Genomic DNA, 20063 nt, shown 5'->3' with positions numbered 1-20063 from the left:
CCCCCCCAACAATCTGTCTACCCGATCCGCAATGTGCCGAACCCGAGCACCCGGGAGACAAAAAACTGTTCGGTTCATGCGGTCCCGGCAACAGATTGCCCTATCTACCTTCCTAATAATGGAGTCCCCTACCACCACAATCTTTTCACACTTTGTGCTTTATCAAGGAGTACTAAACAGTTGGCCATCAATCTCCTTTACTTCTGTGTTCCAGGTATCTTGCAACATCTCCATTTTTCCCCTTGGAGGGCCACTATTTCAGCTTTTTCAATGAGAAGAGCTTTCAGCACATATTTTCAACATGCACTTGAGCACCTATACACAAACTTTGCTAGCAATACCAAATTTGCTGTTTTTCTGCTCGTGCTTCAGAGACAAAGGTGAACTAGTTGGAAACTGTCCATTTCCATTGTTTTTTCTCCTCTACCTACCAGGATCACCATAGTGAAGATTGAGGCCATTGTAGTAGCTCTATTTTTGCCGAGAAGATCCTGCTTCGCAGACTTGGAAAAGATGTCAACAGACTGTTCTTGGAATTTCCCAATTCGACCTGGTCTCATTTTACAGGGCAAAATCAAACATCCCAATGTGGCTCTGCTGACTGATGGTCTGAAGAGAGGTGGCATTTAAAAAAGTTTTTTTTTTTCCACATCAAGTGATTGAACATTAGTATGCACTAGAAAACAATGAACATGAAGAATATTCTACAGTGTGCAGTCAACATTTCTTAAATGCATTGATCACAAGCATTAGATCCAGCAACAATTCAAATCTATAATACCTTTGATTTCATGCAACACGGCTATAAAGGTCTCAGCCGGAATGACCTTAAGATCCATGTATTGGCACTGGGTATATTAGTCAAAACCCCACTTGCAATCCAGAAGGTTGCAAATGCAGTGGGGAAATTGAGGCCCTGAATACGCCCACTAGTTCGGGCTTTGGATCTTAATGTAGTGCTGGTAGCACTAGTTGATCTTTTGAACCCCTGCTACATTTATCAGACAAATGGCTAACTTTGAAAGCAGATTTTCTGATTGCCATTACCTAAGGCAGAAGAATTGGTGAGCTTCAAGCTTTATCCTGCAGAGCTCTGTAGTTTAGGATACATGAGGACAAAATTGTCAAGGGGTCAGTACTGCAATTTCAACCATAAGTTGTTTTATCCTTCCATATGAACCAAGGAATAATTATGCCTTCATTCTGTCCCGATTTCAAGGGAGAAAGCTTTTGGCTGGATGTGGTTAGGACATGGTATCATATTAACCACACGGCAACAGAGTATCAAAGCTTTCTGTTTTTTGGGAAAACTACCTCTGGATCTTCAGTAACGAGATGGATTCAACTGTTTTGAAAAAGCTTACAAGGCAAAACAATTGCAGTTACGATTCAAAATGAAAGCACATTCCACAAGAGCCATAGCAGCTTTGAGCCAACAGAGCATAAGCCTACTGTATTATGAAGATATTTGCAAGGCAGCAACATGGGGCCCACACGAAATTATGTTCACAAGTTGCTATGAATTGTATATTTATTCTGGATGACTTCCACCCTAGCAAGGGGGAATGCTTGGGTGCACGGTCAGGGAGGGAGAGTAATTTATTTTTCAATTCACTCATGACCGTGCACTTTCCCGACCTGATGAGAAATAAAGGGAAAAGAGAAGATTTTGTTTGCTCTGAGCAAATAGTTGTTTGTTTCAGATCCCTATTCAGCTTGGCTAGATGTATAACTTTAAAGGGTGGTCCTATCCCAAATTAAGAGATAAATCCATATTTGTTAACGGTCATGGAGGGACAAAAAAAAAAAATTGGTTCTTTTTCTCAATTAGACGTATTTATGATGTAGTCGATTTGGTGTCAGAAGACATTCATTTTATGAGCTGTTCCATTTCAAGTGAAGGATCCAGCCATATTTTGTGATCCTTGCATTTAAACACCTCTTGGGTTGTATTGTAGTTGAAAACCCCAATTCTGTATAATTATGTTGTATTATAGTTTCTTATGTTCGTTTGTTTGCTTCATTATGCTGTCCAAATACATTTGGAAATGAAGGTCTTTGACACAGACATGCCCTTTGTAACAATAGTTTTCTATGTTATGTTCCTAGTACAGTATGTGTTGGATTGGGAGTTGGGTTCCTTAGAGAAAATCTCAACATTCACGTGAAAAACACTGCTCTGAATAGAAAAAGCAAAAACTTTTTCACATTCCACTTTAATGTGTGCAATAAAATGTCAATATCATTACTAAACAGCTTTGCACATTTATCTGTGCAATATAAGCTTCCACAAACACCCAGATCAAGAGATTGCATAGACCTTCTATAAAGCAGTGTGTACGTTCTGTTTACCTTTTTAAAGGTGTTAATACCATACTTTGGAAAAATAAAAAAAAAACCATTGAGGGTCCATAAACTACATATAGGTTTTGTGGATTTATTTGTAATGGTTAATTACTGATTTCCACCTCTTCGCCACAATTACTGTATTTAATCCATCAGACTAATCGCTGCTATTGTCTTAATTTAGTCTTAGGTGTTAAGACTCCCATGTAAAATGTACAATGTATAAAATTTAGATACAGTATTCATTATTTTGTTTCTTTTCAGGCTTTTCCTTCTTCGAGACAGCCAGAGTAATCCAAAGGCATTTGTGCTTACACTGTGTCATCACCAGAAAATCAAGCATTTCCAGATCTTACCAGTAAGTTTAAACTAATGCATGGTAATATACTGTATTTACATGTTTTAGTGCATAAGATTGGAAAAAGTAGGAAAAAGACCTTTGATGTAATGTGTGTGTGTGTGTGTGTGTGTGTGTGTGTGTGTGTGTGTGTGTGTGTGTGTGTGTGTGTGTGTGTGTGTGTGTGTGTGTCTATATGTGTATATGTATATGTATATGTATATGTATATATGTATATATATATGTATATATATGTATATATATATGTATATATATATGTATATATATATATATATATATATATTCCCGGGCGAGTAAATATTGGCCCAAGCAGCACACGTTTGGTACTAGGTGGCGAGTAGATTTTTTTGTGTGACGAGTAGATTTTTTGGTGATTTGTCAACCACTGTAATATATCTATAATATATATCCATGTTAAAAATGGTTTTTGAAGCAAAAAGTGGCACTGTGTGCTTATTTGCATGTCATTTCCCAGAATCCCTTGCTGCAGTGGAAGTGCTGTGTGCTGGGTGATAATGGGGAAAGGCGGGGTTGCAAACTTGCCTAAGACATGCAGATGAGCATACAGTTGTATTTACATATATATATATATATATATATCTACCAAATCTATCTTATACCTTTTTTATAATGTGAGCAATTAGTTTTCATATAGTTATTTATCTAAAATCAAATGTAAAATGACCGGGTACCAGTGGATTTTTTTTTTAATCCTGATTAAATAGTATTTATTGTGCACACTTAATTTGCAAACAAGAAGTTTGTGGCCTAGAGCAATAATGTTCAAGGGGCATGTCACCCACCCGTCACCTTGCCCATCATTTTCATAACCCTCCTCAAATCTCCACACAAACTGAATGTTCTCATGCTTTTTATATTTGGTTCCTTGCCTTGTTCGCAGATTTGGAGATCCTTCTCCCCCCACATGCACAATCGCCTCAATATGCCCCATTATGGTCAGTCTAACTAGAGATTCAAAGAGTGAGATTTGAGGATTTGTATTCTTAATAGCGAAACTGTGACTGGAATGCATCAGAATAAATAGGGGTCCCGAAGACCGTTTTGCTTATACGTCACATTTGGAGAGAAGTATAGTTTCTGTTCATGGCGTTTACCACTTTGGCAATGACTTTCCTGCCTGTTTTTCTACAATTTACTCAAACAGCAAGCTTGACCCTACCTGTCTTTCTATCTATCGACCTGTCTCCCCCCTGCTTTTTGCCTCTACACTCCTTGAACGTCTTGTATTCTCTCGATTGCTCCATTTTCAAACCATCTATTCTCTCCAAGACACTCTACAATCTGATTTCTGCACTACTCACTCGACTGAAACAGCCCTCACTCAAATAACTAATGACCTCCATGCTGCCAAACACAAAGATCAGTACACGCTGCTCATATTACTCGACCTCTTTGCAACATTTGTTACTGTGGACCACCCTCTTCCACATTCTCCATACTCTTGGTATCGTATCAAAGCTATCCTGGATCTCCTCTTTCCTCTCCCATCATACTTTGTGTCTCTCTTGCCAACACCATCACCTCAATCGATCTCTGTGGTTGTACCCTGGACTCTTGTCCTGGGACTTCTCTTTTCACACTCTCTAGGTTACCTAATCACATCTCTTGGGTTCAAATAATCTCTGCTGACACACAATTACATTTCAACCCCTGACCTTACACTTGCTGTACAGACCAACATTTCTGAATCTCTCCGCTATATCATCCTGGATGGCCCTATGGACGCCGACTCAAACTTAACATGTCAAAAACGGAGCTCCTCATATTTCCTCCCACACCTGGCCCTACTACCTCCTTCTACATTACTGTTATAAGCACTATCATACACCCAGAATTACAAGCTCGCTGCCTGCGCGTCAGATTCGATACCCCTCTCGCATGCAAAAGGTAGCTAAAACCTTTTTTTTCTCTCCACAAAACCCCATTTACTCAATTGCAAGACGCACCCTTGATTTTAATTTATTGGGGGGGGAAAAACACTAAATTAAATGTGCAGAAAAAATGTTTTTACTAGCAGACAATAGCATATATTTAGCCATAAATTACATTACCCTCACGGACAAACCTAAAATCTCACAACCACTCCTTGCTAGACTGGTTTCTCTCCTCAAATCCCAGCAGAATCCAATCCTCTGGCATCATTCCTGACATTTTCAGTGACCATGCAATAGTGTACTGTGTAAGGAAAATTAAACCACCCAAATCAAGCCCTAAAGTTTCCTCACTAGAACATTTAGAAACTTTAACCCACAACTGTTTCTGGATGGCCTTACCAACTGCCCTTGGTACAGAATCAACAATTCCCGACCCTGATTCTGCGCTCGACTATTTCCAATCCGAGTTCTTAAAACTCTGTGATACCCATACTCCACTACGCAGAATAAAAGTAAGTTGGGACCACCTTCCGTGGGTTACAACTGACCTTATAGCACTCTACCAGTTCAGGGATGCCTTGTGGAAAAGCTACAAAGTAACTGGCACTACCAAGGATCTCAATCACTACAGTTGCCTATGGGATATGTGCACAAGGCAAACAAGACATGCAAAAGCACAATATTACTCTGGCAATCTTCACCAGAATACATCAAATCCAGTTAACGTCTGGAAGTTTATCAAAAATATATTCCAGCCTTCTAGCCATCAACAACCAAGTAATATCATGAAGGAGAGTTTTACTCTAACAAATCCCACTGACCTTGCAAATGCATCAATGATTACTTTGTAGGAGTGCTAATAAATTATTAGCGAAATGCAAACTAAACCACAAACATGAACCTCATATGTGAGTACCCCTATAGCCCCACTCTCTCCCAACACTGCTCACAATTTTCAATTTGTCCCAGTATCCGAAGAGGAGATTACACAAGCGCTCCTCAAATTGAAACTAAGCTGCCAATGTGCACCTGATTTACTGCTCTAAGTTCCTAAGACGTGGTGCCACAGCCATTGCCACACCAATTGCTTCCATAGTCAACTCAATTCTGTCTGCAGGCCATATCCCTAAGACCTGGAAAACTGCCAGTTGCCCAATCTTCAAAATTGGGAACAAAAACACTGTCTCAAACTACAGGCCAATCTCTCTTCTCCCAATACTATCCAGTGTCATGGGAAATGTGTTCACTCCCAATTAAGCGATTACTATATCAAGACAAATTTCCCTAGCCAATTCCAATCTGGCTTTTGCCCCCAAACACTCCACGGTAACCACCCTGCTAAAAGTTTGCATTGAAATCCAATGTGAAATGGAACTGGGACAACTCACTAGTGCAATATTCCTAGATTTTGCAAAGACTTTTGATACTGTTGATATCTTGCTTCCCTATTCCAAAGCACTGGAGTTTAAGCATGCTTTAAACTGATTTAATTCCAACCTATCAGGTAGATCCCAACATGTGTCCATCTCGGGCTCTAACTCCAACCCCTTGGATTTCACTTGTGGTGTCCCGCAAGGCTCTGTTCTGTGGCTCCTACTCTGCAGTGTTCATCAATGATCTTCCTACAGCTTGTAAGGGAGCTTCAATACACATGTATGCAGATGACACAATCTTATATGCACACAGCCATAGCCTCTCCGACCTTGAACACATACTTTAATCTGACTTTTTGAGTTTTGAAAATTGGATTTCCCAAAACAAACTGTTTTAAAACACTGACAAGACTGTAACAATGGTATTTGGGACCAAGGCTCAATTTTTAACGCTTCTAATGACTGAGCTCCAGATCAGAACCAACGCTAACACCACCCTAAATTCTGTTAGTAGTTTTAAATACTTGGGCATATGTTTTGACTCCCATTTAACATTTGGGATGCCCATTGATACCATGACATCCAAAACCTATGCTAAACTTGGTGTACTTTAAAGGAACAAATCCTCCCTAAGGCTGCCTCCATAGAAGGACAAGCAGTACTGAGCCGCGCGGACGCTCCACACTGAGCCCCGGCATCCTCAATGAGGATGTCTTGAGAGGGGGCTCACGCGAGCGTCCGCAGACGTGCTCAGGAGTTGGATTTTTCAGCCGACAGCCAAAGCTGTTTTTCAGTGCGCTGTCGGCTGAAAACATCCAAGCAGCGTCAACGTCACGTTGCCGTCGGTACGTCGTGGGCTATTGGCCCAGCGACGTCACTGCCCCGCCTCCCGATCGCGGACGCTGGCTCACCTGCATGTGCATGAAATCGCTCATGCTTCATCAGGTGAGCATCAGCGTCCGTGCGGCTCAGCGCTGCTCCACCTTCTATGGACGCAGCCTAAGTCTGCTAGTCAGAAAGCGTATCGCACAGCAGATGCTAATGCCAATTATCGACTATGGGGATATAGTATATGGCTCGGCACCCCAAACCCACCTTAGGCTGTGGCCAGGGTGGGAGAGCGCTCGCTGGTGCTCGAGCGCCGTGACATCAGGTGCTGGGTGTTTCATGGCCAGCCAGTTGCGCGCTTGAGGGGGCGTTTTAGGGGGCAAGGCCTTCACGTCACAGCTGGTTCGCCCTCATTGGGTGAACTGCTCACGTAACGCATCAGCCAAATTAAATTTGGTTGTCTCGCCAAGCAGGTAAGCGCCGCGCAGGTGCTTGATGATGTTGGCCACACACATTACCTCATTGTGTTTCATCGCGGCCAGCATGAGCACACCTGCCTGCTCAGCGGCATCCTGGCCGAGGCCTTGGCAAACTTGATACCCCTACAATTCAATATGCTGTATTTTGTTCTCCAATGCAACTACAACACACATCACTGCTAAATGCTCAAAGAACTAGATTGTCATCACTTGAGTCTAGGCGCAAAGTTCATCTCTCCTTTCTTGCCTTCAAATACTTTCTGGGCAAGCTACCCGTCTACCTGAACAAGTTCCTCACCCCCACCAAATGCAGCACTTATCTGAAATCTGACTCCAAGGTTCAGCAAAATATCCGGCCACTCCTTTTACCGTGCACCCCATAACTGGAACAACCTACCGGAGACTCACCGCCACCACCTGTCTAAGTTCTTTCGAAACTAAAACGGTCACACATTTTAATCTTGTCTAACTTTTACATACGCCTATAATATATATTATCTCTAACTGTGCATGCAATGTCTTGTATATAATGTATAACCTGTTGACTTATGTAACTATGTATTGTAACCATGTATTATGTCATCTTAACTCTATGCCCATGACATAATTGAAAACGAGAGGTAACTCAATGTATTACTCCCTGGTAAAACATTTTTTATAAATAAATATCACTTTCTTCCTTGGTATCACGTTCAGTGTTTGTCTAAAGATTCTTCTGAATCACTTTGGGATTGGGTGGTGAGGTCAGCGGTTTCCCTCAAAAGATCATCCTCTGTACCATCAAGTGCATTTGTGATGCAGCATTTCTTAAATGAGTGCTCTACTATTGTTTCTGGTATTTTCTTCCAAGTAGCTGAAGCCCATTCTGCAAGTTTTGATTCAGATGCATTCTTAATGTTACCAGAAGGTGTCAACGGAAGGTTTTCAGATGGCAACCATGCCTCATACTCTTCTTTTAATCTTTAAACAGTTTGTTCACTGAAACATCGAGGGGTTGAAGATGGCTAGTTATGCCACCAGGAACAACCACCAAGTCACAGTGCTTTCTGGCGTGCTTATTCTTTATCTGTTCAGATAAATGTCCATGAAATGCATCAAGTACTAACATACTAGGTGTGTTACGTACGGCTCCTGGACGTGTACTCCAGAGTATATTTTTATTCAGTCTTCCATCAGCTCAGTCGTCATCCATACATTTTTTTTGCACGCACAATTACATCTTTGGGAAAGATCTAATTCTTGGATATTGTTTTGCGGTTTATAATAATATAAGGTGGCAACTTTCAACTTTTATGCAGTAATGCATAGCATCACAGTGACGCTGCTTTTCATAACCTGTGGTCATGATCTTGACCTCTTTAGCACCTTTAGGATTAACAGTGTAATTTCATATCGAAGTATACCGAGGTTTCGTCTGCATTTCGTATCGCTGGAAGTTATGCAGCTTCTCTTGAAAATCAGCCGGAATCTTTTGACAGATGTTCGGCGCCTGAGTGATAGTCGTTCACGACACATGAATCGGTCACACCAACCTCTCCTTGCTTTGAAAATTGTATAATCTATTCCGAGAGATTTGGCAATTCCTACTGCTTTTACTTGCATTGCCTGGCATGTGACAGGCAATTCTCTTGCACGTGTCTTAATGACAAAAAGCACAGCTTCATCTACTTGTGGTTATCTTCCCTTCTTAGGTCCTGTAAAACACTTGGTTGTTGCTTTACAAGCAAATATAGCAGTGTGGTCATTCTTCCAGCGACAAATATTTGCTTAATTTACTGTATAGTAAATTTACTTCTCGCAGTTCTATTTCCGTGCTCTTAAGCGTACACAATAACTTTGCGTTTCAATGCTGCATCGTAGTGAAGTATTTTTTATGCCATTTTACTTTAAGTCACAGTACACTGCGCCACAGTACACTGCGACTTTTCTCCTCAGCACTAAAAGCAGAAACTTGCTCAGCACTGTGGGAGCAGCGCTGAGGTTGGCAGCAACGTCATTACCGGTAGTTATGTTTGTCCGAGGGCTCCCTCTGCACATATTCCCCTCATCACCTCCAACAGCTGCATTTGTGTTCCGGGCTGAGAGTCGCAGGGGGGCCGGCACTTCAAGCAAGCAGAATCTGCGGAATGGGGGAGTCGTGGAGTGGTGGGGCTCGTGGTGCAAGCAGCCGGCCACACTGCTGATATCATCCGTGCGTTGCATGGGGGGGGGGGCGGCTCTTCAAGCTGGGGGTGGGGGTTCGTGGTGCAAGCAACTGGCCAAACTGCAGAATATCGCGGGGATGGGGGGGAGGGAAATCCATCTGTGCGTCACAAGGGGGGCCAGCACTTCAACCCAGCAATCAAGCCCCTATACAGCCAATGACACACTCCCTCCTGTAATAGCCACGCCCCTCCTGTAATAGCCACGCCCCTCCGCTCCTGCTCTAAAAAAAATTGCAGGACACCGACCGCTCATGGAGAGCTGGTGACGTCACCGCTCAAGCATGAGAGCTCAGCGGCAGCGGGGCCGCACACTTAGGCTTTGCCTATAGTGCTGCCGATGGCGATGCAATGGGTGACGTCACCCGTCGCCACCGGCGAAAGTTATGTTTCGCCGGTCGGCGGCATCACGGGATTCCCGCAATTTGATTTGTTACGCGCCGGCCCTTGAAAAATTCAATTTTGCTGGCGGCGGGTTTTGGCGATGGCGACGTCGCTTGTCGCGTGCACTATAAGCGCACGCGGCGGTGGCAATGCTTTTGTTTTCGGGCTAATTCGCATCGCTGTCGCCGGCACTATAAGCGCAGCCTAAGACGCATCCCTATTTCAGACATGTGAAGATGGGGAAAAGGGTGCATCGAGGAAATACAGCATTACAAAGTGTGTATTTTTTTTCTCCTCGGTAGCTCTACTGCTAAAACTGACACAGGCCTTTATTTTTTCCTGCCTCAACTACTGTAACATCCTGCCTCTCACCTGTCTTCCCTACAATCTATCCTAAATGCTCCTGCCAGAATCACTTGACTAATTCCTAAATCTGTCTCAGCGTCTCCCCTGCTGAAATCCTTCTCCTGACTTCCTATCAAATCCTGTATCAAGCACTCAATTCTCCTCACTTTTTTAAAGCTTTACATTCTTCTGCCCCTCCTTACATCTTGGCCCTAATTTCTCGCTATGCACCATCCCGACCCTTGCATTCTGCTCGAGGATGTTTTCTCTCTACCCCTTTTGTATCTAAAGCCCTCTTCTGCCTTAAACTTTTCTCACTCACTGCCCCACACCTCTGGAATGCCCTTCCCCTCAATATCTGACTTGCACCCTCTATATCCACCTTTAAGACCCATCTTAAAATCCACCTCCTTAACGAAGCATACGAGTAGGTCTGTGGAAAATACTATACACCTCATTCATCGAACTTGGTCCCTTGCAGACGCACTTACCAAAAAATTTTCTACTGTCTTTGTACGTTCTTCCTACTTAACAATTTGATTCTAAGCTCTTTGGGGCAGGCACTGCTTTTCCTAAATGTTACTTTTATGTCTGTAGAACTTCTCCCCTTTGTGTTAATCATATAATTTATATAAATGTCAGGTGTATTACTGCTGTGAAGCGCTATGTACATTAATGGCACTATATAAATAAAGACATACATACAATTTAAGATAAGGAAGCTTCATGTTTAAACATGGCACATAGTCTTACATGGTTGAACTATAACAGATAATAAAAAAATCTCGTGCCAACTTTGCCTGGTACCCAGCAAGAGTCCTAAAAAAAAGGCTTGATACCACTAAAGGAACCCTACAGTATAATTACATTGAAATTCTGCGGAACCCCAACCCTCCCTAATAGCGTCAGATCTGATGCATTGTAGGGAACCCCAACCCTCTTTAATAGTGTCTGAGATCAGATGCATTGTAAATTCTTCTGTATTTGGTACATTTTTCAAATGACCTGAATATTGCAGGGATGCCTGGGGAAAACACGGATTCGTAGGAACCCCTGTTTAAAAACACGGAGCACACATTGAGCTACAAGATGAACTACAATCTAAAAACTCTATATAGCCTTGGAAGATCTTTCCAATATACATGATGAAATTTTTTTTATTCCATGATCAATATGTCTACTACAATTAGGTGCTTGCACAGTAGTTATAATTTTTAATTTATAATTTTTAATAGGTGTGCTTGAAAGCGTGCATTCAACATGTCTTATGAATGGTAATTGGCAAAATAGTTGTGCCATTTTCATGCCCAGGGCATATATTTCCTAATATTGAAGATCTTTAAGTAGCATGATCTGAAGTGTTTGTTTGCATTAAATGTTACCACTGCCTACAAGAATATATGTAATCTGCAATTTATAAGACCACTAATGTGTATTTGGCAAAGCTGTTTCTATTAACTAATGCTTTTCTTTATTTTCAGTGTGAAGATGATGGGCAGATGTTCTTTAGCCTTGATGACGGGAATACCAAATTCACGGATCTAATCCAGCTTGTTGAGTTTTATCAGCTAAACAAAGGAGTTCTGCCCTGCAAACTCAAACACCACTGCATCAGAGTGGCCTTATGACCTCAGATAAAGACTGTTTGGATGAATCGGAAACCTTGATACTAGGGTGGGGTGGGAGGGAAACCTTATTGTGTTTAAACTTGCACCTTTTTGACTCTGGAATGGATGAATTAACTGGTGCCATCTCCTAAAGATTGACTGTTTTTAAAGCGCTGCCATGTACCAGCATCCCCAATGGAAATGGGTGGTATGTAGACTGGGAAATAAAAATGCAAACCCCTGGAATCATGTTTTTAAGCTGAGCTGTTCATCTGAAACAAGTCTTGAAGAATAATCCTGGGATGTTGTTGGGTAGGAATGGGAAATAGTTTAGCAAATGGGGAGGGTGGGAATAAGGACTTGCCCTGGAGTAATCTTGACAATTAAGACTGGTGTGTTTACTTTATTTTTATTTTTTTGTATTGAAATACATTTTTGCACTCCTGTGTTATTTTGGACTATGGATTACAGCCTTTTAAAAAGAGCTGGTGTGGCATTTTGACTTCATACAGCAGATGGCTTGCCCTTTAATGTGTGAAATGCTATAGCCTAAAAGGATTATGGGGGGGAGGGGAGAATCAAGAACTTTTTTACAAGGTTTGTGCTCCTGTCACCTGCATGCATCTTTTGCAAAGCTCGTCTGGAGATGGGAGCAGTCCTAGCATTTCCCTTCTTCCACTCTACTAGCTAATAGGCAAAATGGCTGTTAAATGTCTGTTCTAATAAGCTTCAGTCTGTAAGTGATAACTATGCATACATGTTTGAACTACAGTTTCTCTTCCTTAAAGTCGGCCTATCTTGTTAATTGGGAAACATCACTGTTACAAAACAGTGCGCGGCTAATAGACACTTTCTGATTTAGAACAGTCATGTTTGTGAAAAAAAAAATCTGTCTACCTAGAATAACAAAATTGTTCATGGGTTTATTTTTTTCTGTCTATATTCATTAACCACAGTTTCTTTCCAACACCCGCCATGGTTCCCATTACCGGACGGGAAAATTGTCATATTACAACGATGCTCTTGGATATAGGAATTTAATGTAACAGATGAGCGTTTTCATTGTCTTGTTCTAAACGATTGTCACCTTAAATCCAGTCCACAGAAGAGCAACAGAAGAATTAATTGCAATCAGCATTATTCCATTGGGAATTTCGCAACACAATCAAAAGCTTCACTTATACATATCAGCTGTAACTTGCAACAGTGTAGAAACACTGTTTTTTTGTTTTTGTTTTTTTTTAGTTTATGGAACACATTCTGTCATTACTTTATTCCATGTAATGTCCGCTTATAAAATGAAGAAACTTGATATATTTTTTTGTTTGTTTTTTTTTATTTTTTATGTACATAACGTTTTTTTTGTTTTTTTATTTAACTCTATTTTGAAATGTGTAATCTGTTAAGGGCTCCCATGTCGGACACTGGCAATGTTTTCATTATTAAAGTGCCATTTCTAGTTGATTTACTGGACAGGGTCATCGCTAAATCACTTTAATTTTTGTATGCTGATTTTTCTTTAGTGTCCAGAGCATCCATTGCCTTGTTTAGCCTGGTTTTTAAGGTGAATGTGATACATTTTTGCTAAAATTATTCTTTCAGGTCACCTGTATGTCTGTTCAGAGTTCTAGCTCATTGGATTACCTTTATTTGTTTTCACCACAACCCAATTTTTGTTAGGCATTACTTTTTAATAAGATTTATCAGTCTTCCGGTTTTTGCTTCTGACATAATTGGACTCTTGTCTCTTTGCTGTCATCAGCACATGGACAGATTTAACCTGTAATCAGAAGTTATCCCCAGATCAGATGCTGCAGAACAGACCCATAAACGGCACGAAGGAATCCTTTTTCTGCATTGAATTTTCTCATGGTTCTATATCGTATATATTCCTTCACATTTGATCCCATGTATTGTTCAAGGATATCTTTAGAGGACTATAAGGAAACTTTTAAGAATTGAGGCACATTTATCGTTCTGCATGGGATTTTGAAACATATTAATTTACTTGAGCATTAACATGTGATAGCTGTGACTCCCAAGTGATTTTATCACGTCCATAAACCAATCATTCACTGCCAAGTGACCAGCAACCTATAGCTTGACAATGAATTGCAGGCCTTTTACCAGTAGTTCAGTGTGTTCTTTTTTGTGTTGAGGCAAATTTATGCCTGTTCCTAATGTTATGGAACCTTTCAGTCTTCATTTTTATTTTGAGACCTGGCCATTTGAATTTGATATCGCTGCTCCCGCAGTGCCCTGTTCTCTTTAATGAGCATGCAGCATATTAGTGCTGCTTTGCATAAATGCTGAAATGCCGGTTTGTTACATACTCGGCCACTTTTGGATAGGTAGCCAACCATTTAGGGTAACATCACACGTGTAGCACTGACGAGTGTGATTTTAAAATAAAAATAATAGCTGATTAAATATTATGGGGCATTATCTATTTATTTTTTTGCTTTCCTGGCCTTCAACTGCTGCTTGGCATGTCCACTGCTTATCCTAAGAGCAGATTGTGGGAGCTGCTGTCTGTAGCCACATAGTTTAGAAATGTATTACAAAACTTAATCTGCGTGTTCTTTTACCCCCCAAAAAAAAAAAAAAAACTTAACCCTATGACACCCACTGACAGCAAAGCCGTTTTAAATGATACTTGCTGTGATTGAAAAGTTGGTAACCCAGATCAGAATCACTGTTTTAATATCCATGTTCTATACGTTGATGTACAGAATATTGGTTTTAAGGCAGTAATTAATATTTGATGGAATAGATGCAGGCATTTCATAATCGAATATCACCATTCTCACACTTGTACATAAGCGTACATAGTGTTACCAATCGTGACATATAATTGTCTCTCGTCTCCCCACCCCCCCCCCCCTTACACACACACACACACACACACACACACACACACACACACACACACACACACACACACACACACACGCGCTAGTAAGCCATCAGGACCCATATTAATTTGAGGGGTGCTAAGTTTTAGCATGACCTAACTCCCATTTAAATTACATGCTTAAACCATGGCACCCTTTAGTGAATATGGGCCTAGAGTCCTTCCCTGCAACAATGGCTTTACCATTGCTGCTTGCTGTTTGCAAAGACTCAACAGACATTAAAAGCAACAATTTGTTGATTTCTTTTCCCCAAGTAGAATAATTTTATGGTTGAGTTGTGGTCATACACAGTAGTTGTGCAGTATATTAATTTTAATTTGAGGCCTATAGAACCAAATTGCGGAATTAAGTGGAGGTCAGGTTTTGTGGCATATTACTTCCACCTGTAGTGAATATTAGATTTTCAGATAACCATGTTAATTTGCAGTCATACTACCTGTTCTTTTATATTGCAGCATTTTACCTTTCAGAGGAGTACTATACTTTATTGAGGATGAATTTGTGCAGTTCCAGGTTCATTCTGGTTGGTAATGTCACTGGAAACTTAACCAGGTCATTTTTGCTGTGCAGGCAAAGATTGCAGACAATCTATGGGCTATAATGGTCATAGAACTCAAAATTGCAAAGCATCTGGTTCTTCCACATAATCTTGAAAAATCCTGAGCATATTAAGATACCTTAAGTCACCATTGAATACATATTGATGGGGCCATCCTCTACACTGTAAAACAAATAATGCTGCAATATAATGCGAAAGCAAGAGTATGCTTTCTACAGTCTTTTTTTAGCTGGTTATCCTCAGTGCTACTCTAGCTCCCATATGTTAAGTCAGAAGTGCAATATTGGGGCAAAGGACTGCACCAATAGAACGCAGTGGGGTTTTCTCAGATACACCAGGAACAATGTTTTTGCCCCACAATTGCACGTTCTGCTTTGCATATGCCCCAGGAATTTGTACACTGGTAAATATATTAACAGGAGAAGGGGATTTAAGTTGCTAGGTGTGTATAGAAAGTTACTTGTTTCATACTGCAGCATGTTTATGTTCAGGGAGGCTAGACTAATAATCTCCCAAACCTAGAATGCTGTTTCAAGGCTCTGTATCACACACAATTTGTCAGATCTATGGAGATATGGAACAATGTAACTTTTTATGTCTCAAAGGCAATCTTACTCTAAAAAAATAATATAGATCATGGCTTCCTTTCTATAAGTTTCCATAATTAAATTTGGCGTTTTGGGAGATCTGTTTAAATTTCCGCAAGGTGCGATTACTTTTAACACAATGTGATGCTTGTTCAATATTCCACTCCGGCTGTCCTTGAGCGCCAGGTCTTTGCTGCATAAGACCTTCTTAAGCGAATTGATGTAAAGATAATTGGCCAACGTAATCAATGGCAATGTAGTTATTTGCATTGTCAAATTATTTTCACCACCACTGAATCATCCTATGCAGGACATGCACGTTGTCTATTTAAAGGAAATCACTTTGCAAGTCATCTAAAACTAGGGGAAATGATTTGAGGTGCATTTACTCCTATTTATAAAAAATGGTAATGCAACTCTAAAATGACGACTATTGTGGTAGTGAAAAAACTGCAGTAATAAAGGTGTATTGTTTTTGAAAGTTAAACTGTAGAAGAAGCTACCGGAGACACTTCCTCTCTGGGCCCAGATTCACTAAAGGATGCTGAGCATTAATAAATGGGAGTTGACGCATGCAACAACCTAGCATGCAGCGACCTAGCATGTAACTTTACTCCATTACACCTTCAGTGACTCTGTAGAGGATGGCGGTGTTGAGAAAAAGCTATCTTCTCTTTAAGGAGCAGACGCTTACAAAGCCGGATCTTTTTGTCTTACGGTTGCTAATTATGGGCCTTCTGTTGAGCATGAACGTGCTTAGGGTAGTGTAGAGGGGTGTTGAATATGCTCTGATGGCTGATCTCGGACTTGAATGAGTTCTGTGACATTTAGAAGCTTTGCGTAATGGCTATATTTCTTTGTCCACCCTCCAAAGTCCCCTATTTAATATGCTGTGAAACCACTTCTCCATGTCACTGGCATAGATCTGAGCTTCCATAACCTGTAGTGTCCATGAGTGAGGGGCCCAAGTAGGAAGTAGTCTGTGATTGGAAACGTGCAGCCATATTCTGAGGTTGTTTTGTTCCTTGCATTAATTAGTTTTGACTGACCCTTTTCCTCAAACAATACTTCAATGACCGTTTTAATCCTGCCAGATGGGTCTGCATGGCCTTGTGGTCTGTCTCATCTGGCAGTAAAGTGGTTAAATAAATAACAATCTCTGAGTTACCTTTTTGAAGCACTTTATTTACTTCCTAGAGAATCGGGCTGCCACTTTAAGGCTCGAAGGCCTACTTAATATTGACAATTATGAAGTGCAGACTTTGAAAGCAGAAGTCAAGATTCAAGTCCTCTTGCCTTGTTTGAAATGTGCAGTGTATTTCATTTTTAAATGTGAAGCCCCAAAGCTGCTTGGACGATCAGAACAGACCCAAATAGTGAAAACTGATGGCCACTGCCCACCCATAATATTTTCTGTCACCTTCCAATAACCAAAGTAGAGGTTGTGTGGAAAGATGGACTTTCCTGTTGGTTATTGTGGGTGGAGTGCACAAGACACAACAAACTTGACATTATGGCAAATACTTATTGGGTCCAAAACTATTTTGACTCGATGGCTAGACTAGCTTAGTGTTCAATATTTCAAAACTTCCAAGCAATGCACCTGTTAACATAAGGTAAATGTTGACGTTGAGTACATGCACCTGTAAAATCCTCCCAAAGTCATCCTATTTTTGTTGTGATGCTTTTTTTTTTTTTATCAAGAAAATGCAAATTGTACCACTTTTGAGCGCATTCACATCTGACAGGTCTGCAACCCTGCTTTTCCCCCATTATCTCTTGGCATGCAATGATTCCACTGCAGCCAGGGATTCTGGGTAATGACATGCAAATGAGCACAATTTTAACTGAGCATAAGCTTATGCCTGCTGCATTACACAGCTTTTTAAAACACAGCCTGGGTTAAAGCCGTGCATAGCCATTAACCTACTTACTTGATCTTTAACCAAGAGACCATTTTTTTTTTCTCCAAATGTTTTGCTACGTTAGAAATGACCTGTGAGTTGACAAGAATCAAACATAGCCATGTTGTTGACCAACCAGAGAAACCTGCCACTGATGGTGGAAAAAATCGGGCAGTGTTAAAACTATTCATAATATAGTTATTAGAAAAAAAAGTGTATTAAAAATTAAACCATGTATAAATGCACATGTTTAACAGTGGCAGAATGGTCCATTGTAAAAATGGGCCTGCCGTTCATTGGCAAGGGGTCAGTGGCAATATTATAAAGCAATAGTAAGGATCACTGAACGCTTCCTACAGTTTAAAACGGCCTATTTTAGGGAAATTCTGCCCCAAACCCTTTGCTTCCAGAGAGGCCTGTAATGTATTGCTAAGCCCCATTGTTCGTGAAGGGATAGTATGGAGCTTTTAGTGTACATCAATGCATATGCAGCATGCTCATTTTAGGGGATAGCAGGTGTGTTTTGGAACCTGAAAATAAAAACAATCTATATCCCTTTAAACATTGCTGCCAGTTAACCTAGCCACACTCCTTTGTTATAATCGTGTAAACATTGTACCTCTCTTGGTATAGTGATGGCGTCCTTTTTCTGGTCATTGCATGTTTCCAGTAGCCATTAGGTGTTGTGCAGTGTTTCATATTTCCAGTATGAACTTGCATGTCTATTTTACATTTTTTTTCTTTTCTGTTCGTACTTTTAGTCCAACATTTTTATCTCTTCCAGCAAAAGTTTGTTGTCTTGTTTTTCTTCTTCTTCTTCTTCTTTGTGTGCAAGTGATGGCACGTGTAACTTTACTCCATTACAGCGTCATACTTATTATTTTTCAGGAGGGGAAAAAAAAAACCTAATAAAAAATTGTTTGAAGAATAAGCTGATTAGCGGCTCAGAAAACCAAGGACTGAAGGACATTTGAATCTATTTTTGTATTTAAATGAATGAATGTAAAGGGGATGCTCAGGATTGTTTGAAATTTTATTGTCTTTGCCTATGATTATTTCTAAATAAAATACATCATGTAGCATTCTTGAATATGTCAAAGAAAAATGCCAAACCATTTTTGGTAATTTCTTTATTGCTAGTGGTAGGATATTTTAAGTTATGTTACAGTAGGTGTTTAAAGTACAGAATCTTTTATTTTTTTTTGTCTGATCCTTGAAGAAATGTGCCTCCGTTTTTCTTATCTATTCTGTACTAAATGCCTGAAAGTTTGACCAATCAATGCACCTTTCCAGTGGCAAGTTTTGCTTATAGGTTACATTTAAAAGAGCAACTGTGAGGGTTACGTGTTCGGAACACGACATGCCAATTACGAGGCTTCTGATTGGCTGAGCCTCCAGTGCTAGTGGCAATGGGCATTGTTAGAAATATTCATTGCACCGAGCAACCGTGGTTCTGATTTTGAAGTTGTTACCAATCCGAAATAGTCCTGTGATTGGGCATTTACAGGCCCGGTAATGCCATTGTTGGGTTGAAGCCCCTTTTTGCCCGAGGCTTGAACTCTTCAAATCCAAGCATTATTGGCCTGTTAATGACCCTCCAAGTTGACGATTATAAATAATGTCACAATGCAAGATTTTAATGACTGTAAAACGGGGAAAACATTATCAGGGAATGCAAAAGGTATTAACTTGAGACAACCTTGTAATCAGTATGCTTTGCTTCATACTGTAAATAGCTTTTTGGCTTGTGAACCTAATTGTAATCTTTCAGGTATTTTTGTACAAATAAGGGACTGATATGTTACTTGTAATTTAGTAATAAACATTAATACGTTGCATTTTATATTGGCAATTATGTTTTTCTTTTATGCGTTCTGTCATTTCTTGATGTGAGCCGATAGAATTGAGCCTTATACAATAATGTTTGGACTTAAGATCTTTTATTAGGAACAGGAGCAGAAACTGGAGTTGGTTTTTAAGACCTTTTTGTAAATGTGTTTCCTTTCCTTTATGTAGTAGAACTCGAGAGATGTTAACATAAAAATATTGGTTTCATCAGGTCTATTATGATTTACAAGAAATGTGGAAATAGACAAAATATGTATATTTAGTTTGTCATTTTACTTTTAAGAACATGATTTAACACTGTTGGTGAAACTATCATAGGTGCATTAGGTAAAAGTTGTAGTGTAATGCTTTCCTAATTGAGTGGTGAAGTACTATACTCGCATATCCCAAATGGACACATCAGAAAATGGAAGGATTTCCATGCCAGCTGTATA

General features: G+C 40.3%; 1 protein-coding gene across 18 annotated transcripts in view; it reads left to right on the top strand.

Moving 5' to 3' along the window:
- Positions 1 to 19624, top strand: part of GRB10 (growth factor receptor bound protein 10) — a 286718-nt gene extending 267094 nt beyond the window's left edge. For all 18 annotated transcript variants that reach the window (XM_075586488.1, XM_075586487.1, XM_075586486.1 and 15 more), the window contains 2 exons: positions 2611 to 2704; positions 11691 to 19624. In XM_075586488.1, coding sequence (XP_075442603.1) covers positions 2611 to 2704; positions 11691 to 11837 — 241 coding nt within the window. In that variant the 3' untranslated portion in view covers positions 11838 to 19624. The remainder of the gene's footprint in view (positions 1 to 2610; positions 2705 to 11690) is intronic.
- Positions 19625 to 20063: the final 439 nt, after the last annotated feature.

This window comes from Ascaphus truei, chromosome 2 (assembly GCF_040206685.1).
Source record: "Ascaphus truei isolate aAscTru1 chromosome 2, aAscTru1.hap1, whole genome shotgun sequence".
In the NCBI taxonomy this organism is placed as follows: Eukaryota; Metazoa; Chordata; class Amphibia; order Anura; family Ascaphidae; genus Ascaphus; species Ascaphus truei.
Note: the sequence above shows the minus strand (reverse complement) of the source record. Positions and strands in the feature narration are given on the sequence as shown.